The following is a 20,342-nucleotide window of genomic DNA, read 5'->3' on the forward strand; positions in this document are numbered from 1 at the left end:
AATTATTATAGACTAATTTATTAAGTGAAAGAAATCCTGTCTATATGTTATTGTCAATTGAAATTTTAGCCCTCTAATTGATCATCATCCAGTCGTAAGTAGACTGGAAACAGAAAAAAAAAATTATTAAGCTGGTTAGTAAATATTATTTTTTATAATAGCAGCAATCATTGACATTTCTGTAGTGTCCAAGATTTATTGGTTTCTTATTCATCATCTCATTTATTCCTAACAGAAATCTATTTCTGTTGGAGCTAAAAACATTATCTTCATTTAAAGTGGAGGAAGCTGAAAGTCAGAGTGATTAGGAAGCTTAACTAAGATTACACAACCATTTATGTTTTAGGAGAAAACTAAAACTTGAATTTCACTGGAACTCTGGACTAACTTCTAGAAACAAATTCAGTTCTATTCTTTTCCAGGGGATGTGCTAAGTTTAGGAATCCACAAATGAAAAGATGTATGTTTCCTTCTAATAAATACTTATATTATAAAGAAATTAATCCCAGTCCTCTTATTTTTGTTGTTGTTTTGTTTTCTTTTCTCCTTCTCTGACTGGTGAAAAGTCTAAAGGGCAGTGCAGTACCAAAATGTTGAATATAAGAGGAGATTTTAAAATAAACACATTTGGGGGACATGAATTATGGAAGCAAGTTTTACACAAGTTATTGTAATTAATCTATAAAGAACATATCTGAAACTGAACCAAAACAATGGGAGCAAGAAAGTGAGTACGGGGCAAGTTTGACATAGATTTGGCAAGAATTTTAACAATAGTTTAGAAATTGTTGTATACTGGGGCTGGGCACAATGGCTCACGCCTGTAATCCCATCACTTTGGGAGGCCTAGATGGGTGGATCACTTAAGGTCAGGTGTTCGAGACCAATATGATAAAAATACAAAAATTAGCCGGGTGTGGTGGCCTGTGCCTGTAATCCCAGCTACTTCAGAGGCTGAGGCAGGAGAATCCCTTGAACCCAAGAGGTGGAGGTTGCAATGAGCTGAGATTGTGCCGGTGCACTCCAGCCTAGGCTACAGAGCAAGACTCTGTCTCAAAACACAGAAACAAAACAAAACAAAACAACAAACAAACCAAAAAACAAAAAAGAAAACAAAACAAAAACAAAAACAAACAAAAAACAACAAAAAATGAATTGTCGTATACTGGAAATGAAGAAAAGTGAGTACAGTAGTTAGGGAAGGCTATTTAAGTTACTTTTCCCCAAAACAGGAAGTGATAATAGCTAGTCTTCTTAGAGTGAAATACAAGGAATAAAAGTTTAACTTTGTCAGCACAAACTTTCTTACCACTACTCTCCATTCTCATTGATTACATCCTTACCTAAGTTTAAGCCTTGATTTCTCTACCTATAAATATTACAATTCAGAGGCAGCCATCTACTTTCATTGGCAGAGGGAAAGTTTTCAGGTATCGTCTACAGATATAGAATTTTTATATCACTAAATTCAGAAGAACATGAAAAGGTCACCAAGACCTTATAAAGAGTTGGACAATTAAGGAAGGGAATAAAACAAAAAAATTATGTCAGAAAAGAAAAGTTGTTGTTCCATTAAATGGAGCACAGTATTTGAGGGTAAATTACAAATATTCCACTCCCAACTGTCCTGGCAACAGGAATCCTTTCTTCCATTAGACACCTTAAAATTGTCACAGACACGGGCAATGCTACAAGGAGTAGTTAGAGTAGTCAGGCTAACCTCATCTTGGAAGGGTCTGGGTAGAGCTGGGAAATGATTGTATTTCAGACAAAGACTAAGGTAAGAAACTGGACAAGTTTAAGGTGCAAAAAAAAAAGCTGTGGGCTTGAGGTGGATGTTTGGTAATGATAAAGCATTGCTTTTTTAGCAGACTCTGACAAGTTCGGGGTGGAGAATAATAAATCTGTGATTGCCTAGCTGCATCACCTGCTCAGTTCAGTCTTTCTATCTGAAAGAAAGCATAAAATGAATAAAGATAACAAAGTTCACTCACTTGCTACCTTATGTAAATTGATCCTGAAGAGTGGCAATCCAGGGAGCCTGCCTCCTAAGCCATGCTATATTATCAGTGTTCCAGAGTCAAATGAGGCCTTGATGCTTGTCCTCACCCTCCATCTCATAGACAAAGTTCCACCTTAAATACACACTCGATTCTCAACATTTCTACAAAATTCTGCTTTAAAAATAGACAACTGATGCGAAGTACAGAATGAAGAATTTATAAAAGTTTTTTAAAACTGTGTTTATGGGGCCGGGTGCAGTGGCTCACGCCTGTAATCCCAGCACTTTGGGAGGCTGAGATGGGTGGATCACGAGGTCAGCATATCGAGACCATCCTGGCTAACACGGTGAAACCCCGTCTCTACTAAAAATACAAAAAAAAAATAGCTGAGTGTGGTGGCGGGAGCCTGTAGTCCCAGCTACTCGGGAGGCTGAGGCAGGAGAATGGCATGAACCTCGAAGGCGGAGCTTGCAGTGAGCCAAGATCGCGCCACTGCACTCCAGCCTGGGTGACAGAGCGAGACTCTGTCTCAAAACAAAAAACAAAAATAAACAAACAAAAAAACTGGTTTATGTGGGTTTCCTGTATGTCCATCAAAAGAATTACTTTATATTTTTAATCCTTGAACAATGAAACTAACATGAATAGTTCGTTAATCATGAATTTGATAAAACCGAATATTTCATTCAAAAATCAGAAAAATTAAAAAACTGAAACTAGCTACAGTATAAATAACTAATATTTCATCCACAGTAGGTAATTCTAAACAAAATGAGACCTTTTAAAAAAGTTTCCACTATTTGACTTTTCTATTATTTAGTTCTGTTGATCAGAAAAGTGAATTACTGAAAATTAACAATCAGACAAAAATTTTGTGACCTATTGTTTTGGATAATTACATGCATAGTTTGTGTAATTTTCCATTAAGCAATAAAATATTTGGTGAAAGTACCACTAACCTCTATGGGAAAGCAGTTTGTCAAATGATTCACCCCATTTCACTGCCTCTTCAGGGGAGACTCTGTATAAGAAACAAAATGTTTTATAATGGAGTGTGCAGAAAGTCTGTTTATGAATCTGTTCTAACATATGCTATTGTACTGCTCTTTTCAATTATATTTCACAGTTTCTCCTTTGATTATAATATAATGAAAATTGTATTTACATTAGAAACTTTGAAAACATTGTTCAATTTTCTTTTGGAATTTGTCTGTTGAATAATGTGCTAAAATAACATTAATTTTTCTCATGGATATGTGAGTTGTTTTATTTTTTAATTAAAAATTAATCCTTTTTTAGGTTAAAAAGCACAGAGAATAATATAAAGAAATCAGGTCAACTATCTGTTTAAATTCAGCAGTAGAAAAAAACTAAACTCACAGTATCTTTCAGTTAAAAAAAAAATTGTACTGCAATTTCCTTGAAGCTGTAACCACCCTAGGCTGCAAATTTTTTTTAAAATGGATACAGGAAGTTTGACTAATAAAGTTTCAAAGGGATAAGAAATATATTTTAATAGAAAAAATATTCTAGAGATGTTGATAATGTGGAGAATTGAATATATTTTTTCAGATCTTTTTTATTATACTCAATTTGGAAGAATTTGTATGAAACTAGTATATAAGGTTTTTGCATTTTTTTGAATCAAATAAATGCTAAGTATTAAAAGACATTGTTTGTGCTTTACTTGCTATAATGGGGGTGTTTTTTCAAACTACTAAAGAAAGAGGTGAATAGCTTTCTATTATGACAATATTGCATTGTGAAAACTCTTAAATTAATGAGCATTTTATCAGGTTATAAGGAGTAAAATATATCATTTAAAACTGACAGGTATATAATTTTAAAACAGCAGCTTTAAGTGTTCATACGATTATTCAATTCAAGCGATTTAATTCAAGTGATTTAATTTTATGAAATATTTCTAGTCTCTTCAAATGAAATTTCTAACTTTCCTTATATTACTGTGTAATTTTCAATAAATCAGAAATCCCTAATTGCATTTTTCTTAAATCTTTAATGATAGAATCAGCAAAATCTTCCTCAAAATACTGAAAATTTATTCACCTTTTTTCTTTGGCCAAGTGCTCAGATCTACTGGAGTGGGTGTCTTCATGAAACTCAGGTTTCAGCACAAGAAGACTTAGTCTATTTCTTTTTTCTTTAGCTCTGTAATAAAAAGGACTTCGTGTCAGGACAATTTAGATGACAGTTAAAATCTCTCCTGCTGACTACCAGAAAATTTTGTAATTGGTAAAAACCCATGCCCACTTATACCCATTCCCACACACTCATGAATCCCATTTAAATACTGTATTTGTGGAGGAATGAGGGTAACATATGAAAATGTTTCTCCTTTTGCTCACTGACAATCAAATATTTGAGATTATATTTCAATAAAGATTGTACTAGTTCCTCTGTGTGGCTAAAATTATTACACTTTTTTTTTTAATGAGAACACTTTAGATTTCACAGTTTGTTATTTAAACCTAAGAAATAAAAAGGTGTTTTTTTCCCAAATTATAACAATACGATCAATATATTTTCCACCCAATAGTTCAAAAACAAGAGGTAATGAATCTTCAACCTCAATTATACTTTCAAAAGTATAAGGCTGACTTAAAATTGTATAATTTTACCTGATTTTGGCTTCTTTGCTTGTTTCTTCTTTTCCTGAACCATGTATTAACTTGAAAAAAGTTTTTTCTTTTGATTCACACATATTTATTTGAGAAAAGAAAATCAATGTTGTTTCCATCTTCTCTCTAAAATGAAGAGATGTCTAATTTATTACATACTTCTCTAGTTCATTTATTAATACTATTCCATACGTATACATAGTAGAATAAAAAGTTATCACAACTCTTACAGTAATGTTTACAAAAAAGAAGTCAAGAGCTGTGTTTCTTTCTGCCTCTGCAGAAATGCAGAACTGAGGAAATGAAGTACAATTTGGTCCTAAGTTGTTTAGGGAAATGATACCACAAATTTGCAAAATGACTCTTGGTCTCTAAGATAAAGAGTAGTCTTACCACAGTGCAACTTCTCGTTCAAGTTTGCGCAACCAGAGTGATGCTTTAATAGACTCAAATAACACTGTCATTTCCCACAGGAGCTTTTCAAAAAGTTTTTAAATGTGTAGACTCTGTGTTAAAATGTGTTATGGCAAAGTATTATATCAAACATTAGGAGATATTTTCTCCAGTTCTTAAAAAAGTATTTTTCTTATTGTTATTACATGAGTTAAGTAAATCACATTTAACTGACATAAGATTATGTAACGTTAATTACATTGGCTTAATATATTGTACCAAAATAAGACAACAGATCAGAATTTTATGGTTAAAAAAGATTGTAGAAAGCATTTAATTTAATAGTTCTGGGCTGGGCACAGTAACTCATGCCTGTAATCTGGAGGCTAAAGTGGGCAGATTGCCTGAGCTCAGGAGTTCAAGACCAGCCTGGGCAACATGGTGAGACCCCGTCTCGACTAAAAATACAAAAAATTACCCAGGCATGGTTGTGTGCACCTACAGTCCCAGCTACTCAGGAGGCAGAGCCACGAGAATCCCTTGAACCTGGGAGACAGAGGTTGCAGTGAGCTGAGATCATGCCCACTACTTCACTTCAGCCTGGGCAACAGAGCAAGACTCTGTCTCAAATGAATAAATAAAGTGTTAAGCACAGAGCTATAGAATGATTTTAGACATTTTTGAAATTTTAATCACTGTGATGAAATGGAAAAAATAATATGAAAACATTTTTTCTTAAAGCTTTATTTTAATTCCTTTGATATAAAGGACTTTGCTATTTTGAATTTGCTCTCCTGACTCTTTTGTTGTTAAAATGTTCTTTATAATGTAAAATGTTCTTTATAATGACATGGATTAAGTAGAGATGGTAGTTTTTATGTTTTTTAATGCCTTTATTAAAAAAATGTTGACAATTCCAAATTGGTTTAGCCTCCACTTCTTTCACTGTTTTGTAGAATACAAAAGTCTTACAAATGCAGTTCTAGTCTATAATCCAAATTTTATTGAAAAATAAACCAAAGTTCACAGGTATTAGGTAATTTAATCTTACAAAGTTTCAGAGACAGGCCAGTGGAAAATCTGGAATTATCAGAGCCTTTGATCACCTACTATGTGCTTTAGTCCTTCCAAGAATCTTTGATCTCCAGTAGTGAATGCTTTAATCTAAAATGGCATATATTGAAAGCTAAGTTATACAAATCTAAAAGAAAATTTTATTTTCAGTCTTTTTGAATTATTGTTTTACCAAGACAATTTATCAGGGATACCAGCTAAAAGCTCAAAACATTTATCTATATGAAATTAAAGAATATCTAGTATATATTTATACATATACCCCCTGATTCCATGACTTGTACTTTGAACGTATTTTAAATCTCTCACCTTGGCTGATAATTGAAAAATATTATGTATTATGGCATTTTGCATTGAGCTTCTGCTGGAACTGGATGCTGGTAATGCAGATTATGCTTCCACCCTGCTGTCCCCTAGTAATGATTAGTATCCACTGTGTTTATATCAGTTTAATCCTGTGAAGGTGAATGAGCGCAAGAGAAAATCATAGGAGCATGGACATCATCCAGTCACTAGGACTACAACTTAATTGTTAACTCAGAGAAGTTAAAGACATAAAATCAATATATTATTTTTCATAAGATATGTTAAATTTATGTGTGAAGTGTGCTATACGCAATGCTGATAGAACTGTAGAGAAAGAAATTGTGAAAATACAGGCACAAGTTGCCGGGCACGGTGGCTCGTGCCTATAATCCTAACACTTTGGGAGGCTGAGGCAGGTGGATCATGAGGTCAGAAGTTCAAGACCAGCCTGGCCAAGATGGTGAAACCCCATCTCTAATAAAAATACAAAAATTATCCAGGCGTGGAGGCAGGTGCCTGTAATCCCAGCTACTCGGGAGGCTGAGGCAGAGAATTGCTTCAACCTGGGAGTCAGAGGTTGCAGTGAGCCGAGATCATGCCACTGCACTCCAGCCTGGGCAACAGAGTAAGACTCCGTCCCCCCCCAAAAAAAATAAAAATAAAAGAAAATATGGGCACAAGTGAACTACTCCACAGGTCTGCGTAAAGGTCTGAAACAGAATTGGAAAAGAGAGGTTTGGCTCTACTCTGGGTATGTGGTCTGTTAGGAGCTGGAACCAGAGAGGAAGAAAAAGGTGGATTCTGAATGGTGAAATCAGTTAAATATTGTTATTTTGGGCATGGTCAGTTATTATTTAAATATGTATACTTTTAATGATAAGCATTTATATGTGTGAGTGTGTGTGTGTGTGTGTGTGTATACCCATGTGTTTCCCTTTTCTAGGTCTCTTCACTCCTTTGTGCAGGCCTGGAATCCTTTTCCATCAGCATAAAGACCTGTCTTCAACATTTTCTGTAGTGCATGTCTGCTAACAATAAATATATTCAAGTTTTTATTTTCCGAGAAAAAATTTTTGTTTTGTTTATATTATGAAATGGCTAAATCAAGCAATTTAACATATGTATTATCTCACATACTTATTGTTTTATGGTGAGAAAACAAAATATATGATTTTATGAACAATTTTCAGATATATAACATATGAAAAAAATGTCTTTTCCCCCATCTTCAGTTGGAGAATATTTTCACCAGAAAGAATTATAGGATGATTTTTCTTTTCTTTAAGACTTTAGAAGATGTTACACTTTTGTCTTCTGAACTCCATTATTTCTGTTGAAAAATCAGTGCCAGTTTTCTATGTTCTAATATGTCTTTCTTCTCCTGTGACTACTTTTCAAATGTTTTTATAACTAGTTTTAAAACTTTGGTTAAGATATAAATGGCGTTTGTTCTATTTGAAATTTGTTGAGCTTCCTGGTCTTGTGGGCTTTAGTTTTTATCGAAGTTGAAAACTTTTAGGCACTAGTTCTCCATTTTCTTGTTTCTCCTTCTCCTATCTTCAGATATTCCAGTTACAGTATGTTTGACTCCTTAACACTGTTCCACTGGTCACTAAGGAACTATTCCAGTTTTTTCAGCCTCTTTTCTGTCTCTTTCTCAGGTTAGATAGCTTCAGTTGCTATGTCTTCAAGTTCATTAACCTTTTCTTCTCCAATAGCTAGTCTGCTGTTAAACTTGTATAGTAAAATATTCATTTCAGCTACATAAGTTCCATTTTTATAGCTTGCATTTCCTTCCTTATTATACTTTTGTTGGTTTCATATTCAAATATGAAATTATATATTTCATATTATATATTATTATATATAAATTATATATAATAAAAATTATATATAAATATAAATATATATAAAATATATATATTTTTTATTTATATTTATATATAAAAATATAAATATATATAAAAAAATTAAATATTATAAAAATATTTATAATAGCTATTTTGAAGCCTGTTCTGAAAATGCATTTCTGTAATTCTGTGTCTGCTATTATTGACTGATTTTTCTGCTAATGATGTCGTATTTTCCTGCTTCTTCAGATCTCTAGTAACTTTTTATTGGATGCTGGGCCTTTTGAATTTTATGATGTTAAATATTCAGGATTCTTTTATTCTCCATTTAATGATGATGAAGTTGGTCTTGGCCAACAATCAATTGTGTATCACCTCTGTCTTAAAGACCTGTGTTTAAATTTGTTATACTGGATCTAGAGTAGTTTTAATTACTGAGGTATAATGATTCTTAAATCTCTAATGCATTCCCAGGGCGTTTGATAAGGCTTTTCTGCTTTGGATGATAAGAACTTAAAAGTACCTGAACCCGGTATAATCTCTGTAAATTAACCCACATCCCTGGTGGGAATCCTTTTTCAGCACTCATGCAGTTTTGTTTTTCATCTGAGCTGCTTGGTATTCAGCTAGACTCAAAAGTACTCTTACATAGTATTTTTAGACTTTTTCTAGTACTTTGTCTTGTAAATTTCAGTCCTCTCACTCTCCTTGAATTTAGATCACTATTTCCTCAACTCAAATTAGTGTTTTTGCTCTATTTAAGGAGTATCCCTATAAACTTCTCAATTTCTAAATTCAAAATTTGAGATTTATGTTCCTTCCCTGCACTGTAGTCTTTTTAAAGGAAGGCAGGGCTTACTTTCTCTGTCTCTCTTCTGTTATGGATCACAGTTCTCTATGCCTCTCTATGCTTATTTTCAGTGGCTAAAAACCAGTGTATTGTGTATTTTTACAGTTTTCAAGCTGTTTATAGCAGGAAGTGGTGTATCAGTTGATCATAATAATCATGGTCCTCTTTAAACATATATATATATAATATGCATATAAAATTTTTGTATATGAATATTATACCTTGTTACCTGAATTCCATTAATACTGTTATTGTTCAACAAATTTATCATAGTTTTAAAATTAATTTTCCTATGTTTCTCAAAAGATAATTAGATTCGTATAAACATTATTAATTTTAACAACCCTTTTTCAGTTATCATAACTTTATTTTCTAGCCTAATATCATTGGTTTACAACTTGAGTGCAGTAAATTAATAGTTGGAATCCTTGTCTTCTTTTCCTTAGCATTAGGAGAAAGTAAGGCCAACTGAAATGAGGCTAGGTTTCAGATTTATATTTTGTGTATGTGTGCATTCACATAGTTATGTTCCTTATTCTCTTATTATAACATTGCATCGAATTTGACCTTTGTACATTTCTATTCTTTTCATGTAAAATTAATTTTTCTGTGCTTTTTTGAATGAGGTGGATTTCAAGAAAGTTTCTTTAGTTTAATTTATTTAATTTTAGTAATCACAATGGTAATAGTACTAGTAATCTAAAAATAATTTAAAAATGAATAATTACTGGCAATTCTAATTTATCATATTCTGTGTTCTTGAGAAAAAAGAATTCTTAATATAGAAAAAGTGACATGCAAATGCAATAGAGAATAGTTTAGTTAAAAGCACTTTAGTCTTGGAAATTTGATTGCAAGCATCAATGTAAACAGAAAATTGCTATTGTGTTGGTCATTGTTTCTAGTCTTTTATAGTGGACAGATCTGGGATATATATAATTCCTGCCTGTAAATGTTTTCTAGTCTTTTCCACTATAAATACTTAGAAACAATGACTAATGCAGTAGCAATGAGACCTAGATTGTGGTCTTGAAATGTCACTTCTCACTCCAAGAAAACTAGGTTTGCTAAAGATATCACTGATTCCAGGTCTCAGACAGGACATAGCAAAGCTAAGCCTAGCAAATATTGTCATATCAGTTAGCAAATAAGCTGTCAAAGACTGATCAATTTAAAATTCTTCAAGAATTTGGTGGGTTTTCCACTAACCAAGATGACACCATTTGAACTTCAATAATTTTAATAAGTGCAATGGATTGAACAGATCAAACTTATTTATATCTATGAGTGCATAATGCTATTAAAAAAGAATTACCTACTTTCAGATTATCAATAGAAACTAATCCATTGTTATTAAAATTGTTTAAGAAAGGGAAAAAATTAAGCAGGTAGCCTGCATGTTTTATTAACTCTATCATGGGTAACAAAATACTGGATGAGATAAATTTTTTAATAAAAATAACAAACACATAAAAATAAAATAATTGCATTAGAATCTTATCATTTTAGCCCCTAACAAATGATTAAACTTAGGTATTGTGATTCAATGGTTGTTAAGATCATATAAAGACATGGCAAAATTATGTGCTTTTTATAGCCTTGTAATACCCTGCTTATAGGTTTTTAAAAAGACCAAACTTAAGTCTGATTCATTCTCTGGACCCAGCTGCCAATGAGTAGAAATGACAGAGGACAGAAGATGGAAGAACATGTTGAACTGCACCATAAATATGCAATCACCAGAACCCAGACCCTGGGGGCAACTACAGCACAGTTCTTCAACAGATAAATTGTAAGAAAGAGAAGCAGATTAAAATAAGAGGGAAATAGAATTGTCTCTGTGGATCAAGTGAAAAATGTAAAATTATGATCCAAATAAATACGGCTTTACCAATAAAGGACTAATTGCCTAATGAGTTCTGCCTGAAAGTGTGAATGTTTGTTTTTAGGTAGGAAACACCCATGTTCCGATACCTATCAAGCAGTCAAAATCAACACAATGTTTTACTAGCTATTTTGAGAATAAATTTCATAAAGAGCATGAGGTAAGGGAATATGAAAAGAATTTATATACCAGAAACCAACCAAGTCTCCCTTTTCACAGTTATCCCCAAACTACTCTCAATCATAGTACTTTAATTTTCTTTTTAACACAGCGACACTGCAAATCCTGGATCATACCTGTCTTCCTAAATTTATAATACTCCAATGGGGTTTTGCCATGTTGGTCAGGCTGGTCTTGAACTCCTGACCTCAAATGATCAGCTCACCTTGGCCTCCCAAAATGCTGGGATTACAGCCATGAGCCACTGCGTCTGGCTATATCTTTTTAAAATACAAATCCGATCATGTTAAAATAAAAATACTGCTACTACTAAGAGTAATAGTAATGAATAAAATATAACAAAAACCAAATTCATTCTTTCTGTAATGGCAAAAGTGAAAAGGACACACAGATTCCTAACATCACACAATGAAAATGTTAAATATGATTTTTTAAGGTAACTCACAGGCAGAGAAGCAGCAAAGCACATACTTTCTTTCACACTTGCATCATTCCACATAAAAGGCTTGTCATGGGCACAGGTGTGCATGATATAGCATAAAAGTGCTCCAGGTGAGAGACCTCACCTCAACCATTCAAAATATTTACAAGTAAAGAAGGATAGATAGCATCTGTGTAACAACAGGAGTGTCCTGCATTAAGAAAGGGAGAACTCCAGAGTTCACTATTAAGTTGGTTCAAAAGAAATTGCGGTTTTTGCCATTACTTTCTCACCAACCTAATATATTCTTCTACTGAGCTATGTCACAAAGTGTTAGGCAAAATTCTTCCTAAACTGCAGATAAAGAAGAGGAAATGATCATCAGGGTCATCCGGATTTGCCTCTGCTCATTCCCTAATGACAAACAAAATAAAAAGCTTCACTCAGCTTCCTGATGTGGCCCTTAGCCATCTTTTCAACCTCTTTTCTCACCTCATCCCTGCTATCATTTTAACTCCAGCTGTTCCGCATTCTTGCCCTTCTTAGGATGGGTCCTGCTGTTTTGCAACACCTGGTCTTTATGCTGATGGAAAAAATTATTCAAATACTTTGAAAGGGAAAAATATTACTGAGTGTCTTATCCAGTATGCCCTTTGAAGTTATTTTCTCTTTTCATTGTCATTTAGGTATTTTATAGTTCTATAAATCATTGAACACTGATAACAAAGAGCAGGCTTCTTCACGTAAATGCAGATTTGTTCAGCAGGGAAATATTTGGTTATTTTCCTATGGATATTGATTAACTTTCTATTTGTTTGTAAACTTATTTCAACACGTTTGATGACCAATATGTGTCTGTTTACAGATTCTCTTTTCAATTAACTATAACGTCTTTTTTTTTTTTTTTTTTTTTCTGAGACGGCGTGATGGAGTCTTGCTCTGTCACCAGGCTAGAGTGCAGTGGTGCGATCTCTGCTCACCGCAACCTCCGCCTCCCAGGTTCAAGTGATTCTCCTGCCTCAGCCTCCCGAGTAGCTGGGACTAAAGGCACCCACCACCACGCTCAGCTAATTTTTGTATTTTTTAGTAGAGACAGGGTTTCCCCATGTTGGCCAGACTGGTATTGAACTCCTGACCTCAGGTGATCTGCCCGCCTCGGTCTACCAAAGTGCTGGGATTACAGGCGTGAACCACTGCGCCCAGCCCAAATAAAATTTTAAATACTTAATATCTACAGGAGAGTCATGATTTTGCATGTAAAGATATACTTTAACAAAATAACCCATTCCTTCTACATTGCTCTACCTTCTTGTCCATTGGATACAGTGATTACTCTTTGAATATTAAGCTTAGGCATTGCATTATTTCTTTTCAAAGCTATTTATAACTTAGCTAGGCAAAACTGACCAACCCATCCACTGGGCCCCATTTTATCCAATGTAATTTTATCATAACAATTGCCAGATTCTGTTGCAATCATTTTATCACCTATATTCTTTCCTACTTGATTCTAACCTCTGGCTATAGGAAATTTTTTCATATTCGTTTTTGTAAATGGAGTACATAGCACTCTGCAACACATGAAGATTTTAGTACACATTGTAATACAAAAAATGTTGAAAACCACACAAATGTTTGCTATAAATAATTATTATAATACTAGCACCCTTGTAATTATTACCCAGGTTAAAAAAAAATAGTACTTTGCCAGCCACCCAGAAGCCATGCATCCCACTACAATAACAAATCCTCCATCTCTCCATGGGTAACTATTATCCTGAATTTTATAATGATCACTTCATTATTATAGATTGTAACCCAGATATATATCCTTTGATATATTTCTCCTTTCCTTTTTTTTAACTTGATATGACTTTTAAGTCTCTTTTAATAGCGCCCTATCAATTTCTTTTTTTTTTTTTTTTTTGACAGTTTCACTCTTGTTGCCCAGGCTGGAGTGCAATGGTACAGTCTTGGCTCAATGCAACCTCCACCTCCCGGGTTCAAGGGATCCTCCTGTCTCAGGCTCCTGAATATCTGGTATTATAGGCACGTGCCACCAGGCCTGGCTAACTTTTGTATTTTTAGTAGAGATGGGGGTTTCACCATGTTGGTCAGGCTGATCTCGAACCCTTGACCTCAGGTGATCCACCTGCCTCAGCCTCCCAAAGTGCTGGGATTACAGGCATGAGCCTCTGAGTCCGGCCCAATTTCTTTCTTTTTCTTACAAATTAACTGTTGATGAACAAGGCTGTAGTTTCCTGTACAGTCTGGATCTTGGTAATTGCACATTAATGGTGCAGTTCAACATATTTCTCTGAGTGACTCGTCTGAATGATACTTGCAAGTAATAGCCTATCGGTATGGTGAATATTTCAGGAATTAAAGGAATAACTATTTGTGGTCATTACAATTGACTATATGTACATACATTGTAGTTGAATTATAATTTATTTCCTACCACATGCAATGACTTGCCAAAATGAGAATTTAACGCATATGTAATACCCAAAACTATTCTTACTTCCTTTTTACATTATAACATATTTTAATTATTTATGTAGTTGTCAAATTTGATATTTCATTGAATATATCAAAAAAGATTGAAAAACTTACCTTTGTAAATTCATAGAATTATGTAATCACCTGATGAGTTCTTCTTGCCCAATGCGCAGATAAAGCTGATTCAATGGGACAGTGGTATTCTAGTAGAAATAAAGTTTAACAATTGCAGGGCTAGCCAAGAAGAAGAATGGGAGTTTATTACTCAACTCAGCCTCCTGGAAAATTCAGAGGCTAGGGTTTTTCCAGGATAGTTTGGCAGGCAGGAGCCTAGGTAATGGAGAATGCTCATTTGTTGCTCCAGGGATGAAATCCCAGGGAGTCAAAGCTGTCTTTTTATTCACTGAGTCATTTCCTGGGTAGGGTCTCAAGACCAGTGAAGGAAGTTTCTTAGTATGAATTACTACTCCAGGTGGTGCCACCTGGTCCAACAGAATACAGGGTCTGAAAAATACCTAAAACACAAATCTTAAGTTTCACAATAGTGATGTTATCTATAGGAGCAACTGCGGAGATTACAAATCTTGTGACCTCTGGCTTCATGATTCCAGAACCATAATTTTAACCTTGTGACAAATTGGGTTAATTTTACAAAGGTGGTTTCAGTTCCTGGGTAAGGAGTGGGTTAGTTTTGGAAAGGGGCTTTTATCATCTTTGTTTTAAACTATAAACTAAATTCCTCCCAAAGTAAGCTTGTCCTATGCCCAGGAATAAACAAGGGCATCTTGGAGGTCAGAAGCAAGATGGAGTTATGTCAGATTTCTTTCACATTCGTAATTTTCGGAGAGGCAGTTTTAATCACAGCTGTGGATGAACGTCATCCCACAGTTGAGAGAGTTAAGAATGAGAAAAATGAAATGACTTGCTCACTGTCAGCATATTATTAGCATGGTTGAAACTGGAATATTTTCATAACTCCAATCCTTTCCTAAGCTTATCTGCAAGTGGCTTAAAACTTTTGGCTGAGAAAATGTTTTAGTGGTTTCCCATGTTCAGCATCTCTCTCTTTGCTTGTGACTTTACTAGACCTCTATGAGGTTCCTTTTCTTCTGCCATTGAAGTTTTAATCTGCACCTGGATGAAAGATATGAATGGCCAACATTTCTCTTGGTTTCTGACTAATCTCCCACTCTCTATGCCCTACTATCAGACGGTTTCATGGTGTCCCTCCTTACGTTCAGTCCTGTGAAGGATTTCTTTTCTGATATGCAACTGTTAATTTTGTTAGAACATAAGTAATATATCTATATTTTTAAACCCAAGTAATATGTATTTTTAAAGCCAATCAGAAGTTTATCTTATTTTTAATAAGTTTTCATCTTAGTCTGTTTGGGCTTGTATAACAAGATACTAAAACTGGGTGATTTATAAACCACACACATTTGTATCTCACAGTTCTGGAGGCTTTGAAGTTCAGGATCAAGGTGGCAGCAGATTCAGTGTCTGGTGAAGGCCCACTTCCTAGATAGCTGTCTTTTCATGTGTTTTCACATGGCAGAAGGGATGAGGGAGCTCCCGGGGTTGCCTAAGGGCACTAATCCCATTTGTGAGGGTTCCTCCCTCATAACCTAATCACTTATCAAAGGACCTATTTTCAAGCACCATCACATTGAGGATCAGGTATCAGTATATGAATTTGGGGGAGCATAAACATTCAGTCTACAGTAGCTTTTTTATTTTGTAAAAACTATGCATTTACTGAAATGTTATAAAGAGAGTATAGAGTTCCCATATGCTCTAGCCAGTTTCCACCATTATTATCTTCTTAAATAATCATGGTACATTTGTCAAAGCTAAGAAACCAATATCGGTGTCTGGTTATTAATTAAACTATATGCTATTCGGATTTCACTAGTTTTTCTCTTAATGTCATCTTTCTGTTCCAGGATCCAATCCAGAATTCCACATGCATTTAGTAGTCATGTCCCATTAGTTTTCTCTATCTGTAATAGTGTCTTAGTATTTTTTCATTTTTCATAACCTTGGGAATTTTGAGGAATTTGGGTAAGGCGCTTTCTAGAATATCTCTCAGTTTGGATTTGTCTGATGTCTTTATCATGACTAGACCGACGTTATGGGTTCTGGGGAAGAATACTACAGAAGTGAAGTACCCATTGAACCATATAAAGGCGTACATACCATCAGCCTGACTTATTGGTGAAGTTGGCCTGGATCACCTGGCTGCAATTGTGTTTGATAGGTTTCTCCCTGAGAAGTTAGTTTTCTGACCCTTACATACTATATTCATGGAAAGCAAGTCACCAAGTTCAGCCCACACTCAAAGGGGAAGAGGGCAGAATTAAGGTTCACCTTTGAAGGGGAGAGTATCTACACATAGTATTTCTAATTTTTAAAAGGTAGAGTTATCTTTTTTCCTCTATTTATTTATTCAATACTTTATCAGTAGAGACTCATGTATACTTACATTTTGAGTTATAATCCAGTACCACATTATTTATTTTGGTGTTCCAGCTTTGGACATTGGTAATTCATTCAGATTGGCTCTTTGTTGCAGCAACTATTAAAGTATGGAAAGTAAAAAATTATTAGATAGCAACAGGTCCTACAAAGAAAATTTTAACTTACTGTGATGTATTTTGCTTATTTTAAAAAAAATAACTTTAGAAAAAAGTAATACTTTTTTTTTTTTTTTTTTTTTTGAGGTAGCATCTCACTCTGTTGCCCAGGTTGGAGTTCAGTGGCACCATGTGTGTTCAATGCAACCTCCCCCTCCCAGGTTCAAAAGATCCTCACACCTCAGCCTCCCAAGTAGCCAGGAACTTAGGCACATCCCAAAACACCCAGATAATTTTTGTAGTTTTATTTTTTTATTTTTACTTTTTTTATTTTTTAGAGAGAGGATTTTGCTATATTGCCTAGGCTGGTCTCAAACTCCTGGGCTCAAGTAATCAGCCTGCCTTGGCCTCCCAATATACTGGAATCACAAGCGTGAGCCACTATGCCCTGTCTATGATACAATTTTCACTAATTTTCACTGCATTTTGAAAGTAGATAGAATAGTATATTGAGTCTCCATACAATTAACTCCTGGTTTTAAAATTAGCAATGTTTTATTATACATTTTATACTTTTTTGATGAAATATTTCAAATAAAAATCCAGACATTCAGCATTAGGAGATACACCTAATGCTAAATGACGAATTAATGGGTGCGGGAAATCAACATGGCACATGGATACATATGTAACAAACCTGCACATTGTGCACATGTACCCTAAAACCCTAAAGTATAATAAAAAAAAAAAAAAAAAGAAACATGTAAAAAAAAAAAAAAAAAAAAAAATCCAGACATTAATATTTATCTTTTAAAACTTTAGGCCGAGCACAGTGGCTCACACCTGTAATCCCAGCATTTTGGGAGGCCGAGGCAGGTGGATCACGAGGTCAGGAGATCAAAACCATCCTGGCCAACATGGTGAAACCCCGTCTCTACTAAAATACAAAAAATTAGCCAGGCGTGGTGGCGCACGCCTGTAGTCTCAGCTACTCAGGAGGCTGAGGCAGGGGAATCGCTTGACCCCAGGAGGCGGAGGTTGAAGTGGAAAAAAAAAAAAAAAAAGAAAGGAAAAGGTTGCAAGAAAAAAAAAACACAAAAAACAACTTGAATATGTATTTGTGAAAGATACTTTCTACAATGCCATTATTATACCAAAAATTTTAATATTCTGATACCCAGTCCATATTCAAATTTCTTTGATTACTCAAAAATATCTTCATATAGTTTGACACAGAATCTTAAAATACGTCCAAACATTGCCATTGTTATGCTTCTTAAACCAATTCTAAATGGAACATACTTTGTCCCCTCACTCCCCCTTTTTTTTCATGGCATTAATCAGTTGAAATAACTGGGTGATATTCAGATTTGTATCCATTGCCTGTGTTCATGTAAATGAAAGTTAGAACTAAAGGCTTAATTGCATTGTTTACCCCTTTTTAGGTAAGAATATTTCACAGATGATGATGTTCACCTAATAATGTATCACATCAGGAAGAACATAATCACTGGAGATCCTAAGATAGTTAGTTGATTTCAGGAGGCAATAGCAGGGCTCCTTCATTGTAACATTGTGCTTGTTTTCCCACTGGTCAGCAGGTAATACTTTGGTAGTATATGAATATTGTTATCATTTACCAAAGATATTGATGATCATTGCCCAAATCTATTATTTAGATAGCAATCACAAAATCATCTTTTCTAATTCTGTATCTTCCATTTGATTTACATGGATTTTTTAAAATAACTTTTCCAAATGGGGAGTGGTGGCTTATACCTATAGTCTCAGCTGCTCAGGAGGCTGAGGTGGGAGGATTCCTTGACATTAGGAGTTCGAGGTCAGTCTGGGAAACATAGTAAGACCCCATCTCAAAAGAATAAAATAAAATAAAAAGAATAACTTCCTCATTAACCAGGACTTTTTGTTTATTCTGACATACAGTTCGTATGAAGGACCAGACAAATAATTTGTCTCCTGTAATTATTAATTTTCATAGTACTGAGTTGTTTCTCTAATACTCATGGTATTTTGTCTCTGTTTGCTTTTATTTGCTCTCTTGCTTTTTGACTATCATTATGACTTCCTGGGTTTTTATATAGTCAATGTGTTAGGTGTCAATTTCAGTTATTTCTCTTCTTAATACTCAAATCGCCTTATCCTGGCCCAGGTGAGCAACTTCAAGGTGGCTCCTGGGTCATTAAGGAACTAACCCATTAGCTTTTTTTATTGTTTCATTTATTTCTGGCACACCCAGATGTTCGAGCTCATCTGTACATTTCTTGCCCCAGTCCTAAAATCAGTCACATTTCCAAGGAGCTCTAATCCATTTAACTTGGAAATAATATTTACAATCCAAAATGAGGACATGATGGGTGTTCTTTGCTGTAGAGTTGTCATTGCTTCTAGAATAAAATATGTATTTTGCAAAGAAGTAAAAAGATCATATTTTGATTTTATGACTTTACATGAGAAACTATTTCCTAAACCCTTATTATTTCATATATCCTACAATGCACACAAAATGGTTTAGCATTATTGGTAACAATGTTACCACCAAAATAAGGCTACTGAATAACATTTAAATTTTCTTTGTTTTTCCTTTTGTTCTTACAATATATTCCACCAAGGATATGTATTCAAAATCTGTGGTTCTGATTTTTTCCCAATATTATTATGTGACTTGGTATTACTCAAAATATATAAGAATATCAGGGAAACATTGCTTCTATCCATGTCATCTTTCTCTTTTCATACATACATACTATGTATCTATATGTATATATATATATATATCTTCTTTATACAGATATATATATATCACTGTATCACTTCATACAGATATAGATATATGTTTCTTCTATATCTATAAATAAATATATATATAAAAATCTTTGGTTTATAAAAATAAACCAAAGAATAATAAGTATATGTATTTTTTTAGTGTTTCTTTTTATAAATATAAACATACCCACACATATTTAAAGTTTCCTACCTTACAATACAAATGCAACATACTATCTGTATTTCTCATCCTACCATTCAAAAGTTTCCATACACAAACTGTTCTGTAAACATTTTTATTTACCTTGCTACTTTTACTAACAAATATATGCAGGAGATCACTGCATATCAGAAAATACGAATCTCCATTATTTCTTTTTCTACTAACTTATATGAGTATTTTATAGTCTAAGGTTATGTGGGTTGCTTTGAATCACTTGCCAATATAAATAGGCTGTAGTCAATAGCCCTGTGCTATGTCATTTAATTTTTGTGCCTGTGTATTTTGGGGATAGATATGAGTTTGATGAATTTAATGCTAAATAATAAATGCTGTGCTGAAAATCTCCCTAAGGGTATCCTATTTTGTGTTCTCACCAATAATGGAGGAGAGTGTTTGTTACACCAGGGCTTCACCAGCAAATTGCGTTATGAAGCTTTTGGATTTTTACCATGTAATAAATATGAAGTGGTTCTTCATCACTTTGTTTTGTTTTGTTTTAGAGTTTTACACTTGATTTTTGTTGAAGTGTTTTACACTTGATTTTTGTTTAAAAAATAACCTTTTATTTGGAAATGATTATACATATAAAGAAAGATTGAAAACATAATAAAGTGAATTTATATATACCTTTCACCTAGCTATCTGTAAAGTTTATA

The 20,342-nt window shown here is 34.0% G+C and overlaps 1 protein-coding gene across 2 annotated transcripts in view; it reads right to left on the reverse strand.

The window, feature by feature from the left end:
• The window catches only part of RGS18 (regulator of G protein signaling 18), a 37,876-nt gene extending 23,033 nt beyond the window's left edge, over positions 1-14,843 (reverse strand). The window contains exons 1-4 of one of the 2 annotated variants that reach the window (XM_063613745.1): positions 14,218-14,843; positions 4,643-4,768; positions 4,071-4,172; positions 2,963-3,024 (exon numbers count right to left, since the gene is read on the reverse strand). In XM_063613745.1, coding sequence (XP_063469815.1) covers positions 2,963-3,024; positions 4,071-4,172; positions 4,643-4,768; positions 14,218-14,231 — 304 coding nt within the window. In that variant the 5' untranslated portion in view covers positions 14,232-14,843. Of the gene's footprint in view, positions 1-2,962; positions 3,025-4,070; positions 4,173-4,642; positions 4,769-6,418; positions 6,547-14,217 lie in introns of those variants that run through there. The other variant, XM_055234574.2, reaches the window with a different exon arrangement.
• Positions 14,844-20,342: the final 5,499 nt, after the last annotated feature.

The sequence above is a fragment of the Symphalangus syndactylus genome, chromosome 19 (genome assembly GCF_028878055.3).
Source record: "Symphalangus syndactylus isolate Jambi chromosome 19, NHGRI_mSymSyn1-v2.1_pri, whole genome shotgun sequence".
NCBI classification, from domain to species: domain Eukaryota; kingdom Metazoa; phylum Chordata; class Mammalia; order Primates; family Hylobatidae; genus Symphalangus; species Symphalangus syndactylus.